This window comes from Camponotus floridanus, unplaced genomic scaffold, assembly GCF_003227725.1.
Source record: "Camponotus floridanus strain SB8 unplaced genomic scaffold, Cflo_v7.5 scaffold69, whole genome shotgun sequence".
Taxonomy (NCBI): Eukaryota; Metazoa; Arthropoda; class Insecta; order Hymenoptera; family Formicidae; genus Camponotus; species Camponotus floridanus.
Window position 1 is genome coordinate 1,107,603 of NW_020229837.1, and position 9,066 is coordinate 1,116,668.

General features: G+C 26.4%; 2 protein-coding genes across 4 annotated transcripts; one reads left to right on the forward strand and one right to left on the reverse strand.

The window, feature by feature from the left end:
• Positions 1-785: 785 nt before the first annotated feature.
• On the reverse strand, positions 786-2,528 carry LOC105257477 (translation initiation factor IF-3). The gene is made up of 3 exons (XM_025413574.1): positions 1,985-2,528; positions 1,332-1,524; positions 786-969 (listed from the first exon to the last, which is right to left on the reverse strand). The coding sequence occupies exons 1-2, from the start codon at positions 2,504-2,506 to the stop codon at positions 1,360-1,362; spliced, it is 687 nt and encodes a 228-aa protein (XP_025269359.1). The 5' UTR covers positions 2,507-2,528; the 3' UTR covers positions 786-969; positions 1,332-1,359.
• LOC105257482 (probable dolichyl pyrophosphate Glc1Man9GlcNAc2 alpha-1,3-glucosyltransferase) lies at positions 2,518-5,454 on the forward strand. 3 transcript variants are annotated; one of them, XM_025413573.1, is made up of 8 exons: positions 2,518-2,582; positions 2,842-3,064; positions 3,186-3,458; positions 3,735-3,903; positions 3,965-4,174; positions 4,257-4,496; positions 4,713-4,858; positions 4,959-5,454. In XM_025413573.1, exons 2-8 carry the CDS (start codon positions 2,922-2,924, stop codon positions 5,392-5,394), a joined length of 1,617 nt encoding a protein of 538 aa, XP_025269358.1. In that variant the 5' UTR covers positions 2,518-2,582; positions 2,842-2,921; the 3' UTR covers positions 5,395-5,454. The 3 variants fall into 3 exon arrangements, with proteins under 3 accessions (XP_025269358.1, XP_025269357.1, XP_025269356.1); XM_025413572.1 differs by lacking the exon at positions 2,518-2,582 and adding an exon at positions 2,667-2,759; XM_025413571.1 differs by lacking the exon at positions 2,518-2,582 and having other exon boundaries at positions 2,674-3,064.
• The last annotated feature ends 3,612 nt before the right edge of the window (positions 5,455-9,066 follow it).

Sequence of the window (9,066 nt, forward strand, 5' to 3'; positions counted from 1 at the left end):
GTTTTGCATTTATGATTTATGTATTATGTATCATTCCACGCATGACAAATTAATGACAGAAGATTTTTTTTTATTTTCGAAAGAAAAACAAACTAAATATTTATTATACGCAAAAAAAAAACAAAAAATGATTTCAATGTAATTGCGTCAAACATAATTAATTATATTATGAAATATATAAATTATATTATGAAATATATAAATTATATTATGAAATATATTTGACTTAAGCGTGCATAGTTGATATATACATAATTTGAATACTTAATTATAGTACTTAAGAAGAAAAGCATCACTTATTTTATATAGAAAATAGAAATTTACCTGTAATGCTTTTGTAAGAAAACAGGTTCATAGATTTGCTTCTACATAGCATAATTATATCCGTTCTCTGTCCTCCAGTGTAATTTACTACGCACAGAAAAATAGTGCCATTTGCGTATCATTTTGCGATCCATCGTGTCGATGCTGAATTATTCGATATTATTATATTTAATACAACTTTACTTAACAGGTGATGTTATTTTCCGATGGTATTAAGTTAAGACAAATTGGATTTGCATTCCAGTTGTGTCAATTGTGCTTAGAAAAGAGAAAATATTAGAATTTTTGCAATTATTATATTCTCGTAAAGTAATAAAAGTAATACTCATGTCGAATATTCATATAGCTTTTCATGACAAATGAAAAAATCATTATATCATTTGCTATCTACTTAACTGCAGCAAAAAAATCAAAGCTATAATATAATATACAGTGTAGTAACATTACATTAAGTAAGAAGAATTATCCCTTATTAGCACCGATAGTAAAATATGTTAGCACATGAAAAAGACCAATTGTAACAATAATATTTATTTGTACGTACGTATATCATATTCGTGGCATTTATCATGCATTGCAGATCTCAATATAAGACCAAACTTTGTAATTGTTTCAGTTAAAATAATCGAGAAGCCTCCCCATATCCTAAAATACAATATAAAATAAAATGCGCCGTAGACATATCAATAGATAGTAAGCCGTTCGTTTAGTGTATATATAATGGAAAGTTTTCTTAACATAAAATTCTCTTCATTGACAATAATCGTAAATATGATATAGGGGAAAAACCTATAGGTATAGAAAAAAACCTATTTAAATGTTATTCCTTTTGTAAAGCTATTATAATATATTCATTAATAAAGTTAATAGCTCTATACAATATATTTAATACAAGTATATGCTGTATAAAGTACTGTATAATTATTTTAGTCTTTATATATACATAGAATTTATTCTTTTCTCGCTCATAATTATGGTAAATTATGGTAAATTATTATCTAACTCACCAAACAATTTCACATATTATTACTTAAGTTAAGTTGTATCAGTTCCTTCTTTATTAACTACAGAATTGTCTTTGTTCTTATTTAATATGGGATTTATTATAAGTAGGAGAACATTTTTCTTTGATGGCATTTGTTGAATGCTGCCATAATTCTTCAGGGCATCTTCTATAACACTTCGTGTTCGTATGTTATTCTACACATAAAATAATTTTTTTAAGTTTATTTTGAGCGATATATAATTCATGACAGAATTTTATTTTATTTACAATTTTATTTGAAGAAATAATCCATACACATATAAAAATAATACACATATATGTATATATTTAGCACATCAAATTATAGATAGAATTCTGTCTTGAATTTTATAATGAACCATAGAAAAGTAAAAAGTCTAAAATAGTTATTTTCAGTTCTCTCTGGAAGATAAATAATCATCTTTTAGCATCTTATTATCTTTTATTGTACATGTGTAATTAAGAATTTATAATGGAACAGAATCAGAAGAAAAGAATATATTCTGGTTTAAATATCTTAGTGTGACTTTTACCAATTTATTTAAGTTATGTATATCAATTATGTACATCAATTCCTCTATCACAGAGAGAAGTGAATAACCAAATAGGAAACAACAGAAAAACCAAAAAACTCACCTCACTACTACTGTCCAGGGTGATGACAATCTTAATCTTGTGCCCTTTATTTAATAATTTCACCACATTTCTGGTCTTCGTCAACAGGTCATGCTCAGCAATTTTCGCAGATATGTAGTGCAGTTTAGCACCCTTGGATTTCTGCTTGTCTCCGTGATCTTCCTCGACTTTCTCCCCGATTTCCTCGATGAAGACAGAGCTGCTCATCAGCTTGTAGACCGGTCGCTGCGTCTTGCTATCGAAGTCGTTGACCTTGATGAGGTTGAGCTTACGGCGTTTCGCCAGACGTTGAGCATCCTCTAGCACGGTCACGGTCATCGAGTTGTCCAGTGACACCAGCGTGATCTTCGGGACCGGCACCGTCTTCGGCCTTTGCTGCTTGGCAGATGCGACATCGTCGTTCTCCTCGAGGATGGATTTCTTATTAAATGCCCGTACGTCACCTATCAGACAACATTTATTAAAATCTTGAACGCGATATATAGCTCTTCGTAGAGCCGTCAACAATCTCGGAGCAGCCATATCTAACCTAACTTCAGGTTAGGTTAGGTTCCGTCCAGGTGGCAAATAACCCTCGCACATAAAATTCCATAAACACGTAAGACGTAAACGTAAAGAAATCGACCAATCACGGTCGACTATTGGCCCCTAAGGACCAATAGTCGACCGTGATTGGTCGATTTCTTTTTTTTCTCATGGAATTTTATATGCGATGGCCAGAACATAACCTACGACTGTTTATCATCTGTCTAACCTCGCTTATGCGTATTTATACGTATTTATGCCAGTCTTTATATTTATCGTTTTGAAAATAATTTCGTCGTCAAATGTTTATTTATTAAAGTATTATCTGACAGGAATATTGTACTGTCGCGAAATATATCGAGATTTGTAATGAGTTGATGACAGCAATAAATTGCAAGTTTGCTTGAACAATATGTTTACCGGGAGCAAAAAAACTTTGAAGGAAACGCAGATAAGCCGGGATGAAGAAATTTCTTCCGTTGCTTCGAGAGATGGTGTGATTTTGAAAATCTTTCTTCTAGTTACTTGCATCAAGATCCTCTTGATTCCTACTTAGTGAGTAATCTTTTAGTTTTATATTACTCTTTTTCAATTCATTTATGCTGTTTTATACTATTGAAATTATTTGTTCTTACATTAATATAAATTTGTTTACAATTCTTTTCTAAACTTGCAGTCATTCCACTGATTTTGAAGTACATCGCAACTGGCTAGCTATCACATACAGTTTACCTGTTAAAGAATGGTACACAAATACGCAATCTCCGTGGACTCTTGATTATCCACCCTTGTTTGCATGGTTTGAGTATTGCCTTAGCCAAATAGCTGTATTTTTCGATCCAGAGATGGTCAAGGTGGAGAATTTAAATTATGCATCATCAGCTACTGTGTATTTCCAAAGAGCGACTGTTATATTTACTGATCTGATATTTGCATATGGAGTGAGAGAGTAAGTACATTTGTCAATAAAAATTCGTAATAAATTAGATAAAAGAACATTTTCTAAAAGAGAACATATTTCCATGACACAAAAAATAAGTTATTTAAAAATAGCTTTTTAAAATAAAAATTGAAAAAATAAATATATGTTTTTAGCAAAGTTTATTAGCACAAAGATATGTTTTCTGAACAACTGGTAGAGATATTGCTTTTTTGAAGATCCAATTTTTAAAAATTTTGTACAATATAAAATTTATTTAATTTAAATTTAAACATTTTCTTGCAGAATGAGTAGGACATTTTGTAAGTCTTCGAATAGCCATGCCGTTTTCGTACTTCTATCATTGTGTAACATAGGGTTACTGATAGTCGACCATATACATTTTCAATACAATGGTTTTTTACTTGGAATTTTGTTGATATCAATATCAAAAGTTTCACAGATTGGAAAAGAGGTAAATTCTACAATATATATATTTTGGAATTTACTTACGGTAAAAAGCAGTTTGTTTCTAGATGTCAGTGTTGCAAGGTGCCATATGGTTTGCTATTTTACTCAATTTAAAACATTTATATGTGTTCATAGCACCAGCATACATTGTTTGGTTATTAAAATCTTATTGTCTGAATAGTGGCAAATTTTTTAAACGATTATTTACACTTGGGTTTATTATTCTGGCTGTTTTAACAGCATCTTTTGGTCCATTTATAACTCAATTATCACAGGTAACAATTATTCTATAGTCTATCTCTCTGTGTTTTTTTTATTTAATTTCTTTAGAATTTAATGTATTTTTCATTTTTTTAGGTAATTTCCCGTTTATTTCCATTTAAAAGGGGTTTGGTACATTCATATTGGGCCGCAAATTGTTGGGCTTTATATATTGGTGCAGAAAAAATACTGTCTGTTATATGGAAACATTTGGGATGGCTAAAAGATGTTAAAGCTGCAGTAATGACAGGTGGTCTAGTGCAAGAGCAGAATTTCTTTATATTACCTACTCCAATTCCTATTGTTACATTTCTTTTGACTTTTTTGGCAATACTTGTAAGTTTTCACACACATACACATGTATATATTTAAATATAAATACAATTATATATGTATATTAATATATATATAATTTCTGATAATAAATATTTTATAGAGAATTTAAATTCTGCACAATTTCTATTCTAATATATATATTAAACATTTTTTATTTTTCATATATACTACTCTAAAAATATAAAAGATTAAATAATTGATATCATATTATTACAGCCTGCATTATGGTGTTTGCTTTGTAAAGAATCCTACATGAATTCAAAATATTTTGTCAGATGTATTGTATTATGTGCTTTAAGCTCATTCATGTTTGGTTGGCATGTGCACGAAAAAGCCATATTAACCGCAATCATACCTTTGTGGTAAGTACTGAATCCATAATATAAAATATTTAATTATTTTAGAAGATATTTTTGTTTATATTAAAGCTTACACTAATGCAATTTAATAATGAATTTTTAGTGTTCTCGCAGCAACAAACAAAGAAGATGCACGGATATTCATAATTCTAAACAGTACTGGACATACTGCTCTTTTGCCATTACTATATCCCGATAACTTATTTTCATTAAAATTACTACTATTATTAACATATATGCTTTCATCGATTTTAGTTTTAACTAATCAACATGTTAGATCTTTATTACAATTATATGAATGGTTATACATAATATCACTGCCATTAATTACATTTTATGAAATGATATTGCATAAATTATTATTAGGTGACAGATTACCATTCTTACCATTAGCATTTACTTCCATATATTGTACAATTGGCATAACTTATTGCTGGATATTGTATTATTATATATATTTGCAGAATAATGCTTGTATTAATAATGAAATAACAGAAAGCAAATTAAGATGTCAAAGATTAAAGAATAAACAATCTTAAGAAAAATAATTGCTAAGAATTTGTTCACGTACAAATCGAATTAAAAATATTTTAACTTATCAATTGCATCCGTCAATTTACTATAAATTAAAAGCATAGTTTATTATTGTTTGATACATTTAATATTCTTGTAACAACAATAATAAAAAAAGGAAAATAATTACAGATCTTTTTTGTGAATTAACAATCACATTAAGAAAATTTATTTTATTGCACACCTGAGCATACACACACATGTATATAAAAATATTTCAATAATTATATCACTATCTATAGATAAATAGATATTAAAATAAAAAAGCATCACACGTGAACAATTAATAAAACATTTAAAAAATATATATTAATATAATTGTAATAAATATATAATAATACGACGATACGAAATTCTGATTTAATTACTAATGCTAGAAAATAAATTTTCAATCTTGATATATTTATATATATATATATATATATATATATATATATATATATATATATATGTCCATATACAAGGACTAAATATATATGTATATATTTATATCTATGAATGTATATACATATACACAGTGCCCCATTTTATTATTTGTTCCAATTAATTATTTTCTAAATTTTTTTGTTTTAGATTTAAAAAAAAATATATCAGAAAAAAGTTGCAGTAGTTTTAAGAAGAACATAAAAAATTGATCAAATAATATTTTCCTAATTAACATATTTCGCAGATTTGGAGGATAACTTAGTTTCTTTAAATGTAACTATTTTAATTATTTTATGTAAATAAATTCATAATAGATTCATATTAAATTTCTACATAAAAAGTCATAAGCGTAAGATAACTAGAAATTGGACAATTTATGAGATAATAAATTTTAATTTGATATATTTTGACACAAAATATCTCGTAAAATATTTAGCTTTCGATAATCTTATCGTAATACTTTTATGCATAGAAAAATGAGATAAATTAATTGATGCAAAGAAAACAGATTATTTTTAAGAAAAAGTATACAGTTACATATTGCAAATGTGAATTAATATTAAAGGAAAATAACAATATGATAATAAGTTCAAATCTAAAAATATAGTTATTATATTTAAAAGACATAAGTACATTTTGAAGTTAAATTTTCAACTTTTGGTAGGGTTTTGAGGGAAGTTATATAATAGGGGCTTAGTTTACACTAATCTTTTGATACGCATATCAAATAGTACATTACATCACACTAATGCACCACACTACTATTCTACTATACTACACATTATTCAAGAATATGATATTTAAAAAATATCAGTTTATTTTGAATCACTTTATATAATATTTAATTAAAAAGAGAGAGGAATGACTCTGATCGAAGCTCGTATCCCCTCCGCTCTTTTAATTTTTCTTTTTGCTTGCTCAGCTTATTTCACTATTATATTTTTTTTTGTAATGCAATTAATATAAGACTTTTATTTAAATTTTAATTTTTCTTAATATATCCTCTTATTCCTATTTTAATATTTCATAATTTTCGTAATCTTTTTTGATATATTATTTTTTCATTCGATTATTTATTTTCATTGTGCATTTCATTTGAAAAAATATTTAAATTCCATGTCGTAATCCGCGCGATTAATTTTTTAATATTTAACTTTAAAAATATAGAAAAGATCAGAAATATAGAAAGAATCAGAAAAGATTACGAAAATTATGAGATATTAAAACAAGGATAACAAGATGTAAGAATTTAAAATATTAAAATTAAATAAATGTTTTATTAATTGCATTATTAAAAAAGAAAGATATAACAGTGACGCAAGATTTGACCAAACAACAAGACAAGTTGTCGAGAGCTGATGAGAAAGCAGCCAAAAAAAGGAGCAAAAAAAGGGGATACGTGTATCGGTCAAAGTCACACATTCCTCTCTTCTTTAAGTATATATAAGTTGAGCGCTTCTTCTGAATGTCGAGGAGTATCGCGGGTCACATTTGACTTCGTGACTCGTAACAACTCAAGATAAAATAACGGCAAATATCTATTCCTATGATAAGGTATGTATCATCTCTATTCATATGACATGACATATCTCTATTCAGCTGTAAGTCCTAATATATGCATATATTTATTTTATGAATATAGTAGAAATCTTGAAAGTTCCTAAAATTAGAAAAAATAACATAATTCGAGAAGTTTTTAATAAAAAAAATAATTCAAATTTTTAAACGTTTTAATCCTCAACTGGATCCTCTTCAGTAAAAAATAATTATCAATGTTAGATTATCAAAAGTATAAAATTATAATTTCAGATTATAATGTATTATTATCGTACTAGTGGATCTTAAACGAAATATTATGCGAGGTTGAAAATTATCACCCATTGCAAAGTTTTCTTAAAAACATACGAGGAAAATTAAAAATATCCAAGAGAATATAAAATTAGATTGTGAATGGATGATAAAAAAAAATAAATAAGTAGAAAGTGATATCAAGGAAGAACCATTGCAAGTGTAAAAAGAAATCATTGAAAGTTGCAGAAGAATATATCATAATCCATGTTAAAATGTCAATAATATAGTGAAATAGAAAATGCATAACATTAAGTAATGTGATTTTAAACTAAACTAAATATAACATACCTGATCAGATATTGTAAGTAAAAATCTACTTCTTCGTTTATTTTTTTTTATTTAATTTGAGATAAATTTATGTTAAAAAAATATTGCTATATATTAAAAAATGTCATCTTTTAAAAAATTAAAAATTAAATCTGTTAAAAAAGCATGAAAATTAAAATTAAAATTGATTAAGAAAAAATATGAAAAAATTATTTTAATTTATAATAAGAAATATTCAATAGCAATTCATTCAATTGTGTAAATCAAATATATAGAATAAGACATAAGACGATTTAAACAATATTCCTATTGTCTTATTTATAAGTTATTTACTTATATCTTTAATATGATAACATTTAAAGATACATGTTTTAAGAGAGCCAAAAGGCGCTGAAATTATTTTGAGAACCTATGCACTGAAATGAAAAATATTGGTCTAATGGTCTAATGCGTTATTATTTACCATTATTATATTTATTTATTACACAAATTTTTTCTTGAAAAAGAAGAACATTTTAAAGCATTATAATATAAGAATATCCATTTGATTATAGGCCTAGAAATTGGAAAGTATAAAATGAATAAATCACAAAATATATATCACAATAAAAAAAAGTTTATTTGTATTTAATTATCAAGTTTTTGCTGGTATAAGAAAAATAATCGATGATTTCGATAATTATTTTAATGTAAATTTTGTATTTCAATTTTAATCTTTATAGGTTCAAAAGTGAAAGTGCTATATCTATATTTAATTTGCTTTTATCTATTTGAATTTTTTTTATTCACTTTGAATATAAAAGTTCGTATCAGAGTTGCTAAAATAATTTTTATATTATTTTAATATGGACTTTATTTCCTAATTTTACTTCTTAGATTATAGTCTTACATATGTAATAAGAATTTTATCCTTTGTTCTCTTATTCCGATTCTCTCTCTCACTCATTCGTACCGCACGCACTCATACACTCTCATTCGATCCAAAACACGAATAAACGTACTTATTCAACAAGTTTATATCACAATTGCACAATTTTTATATTATTTTAATATGGTCTTCGTTTTTCATTTTTATTCTTAGAGGTTCAATAGTG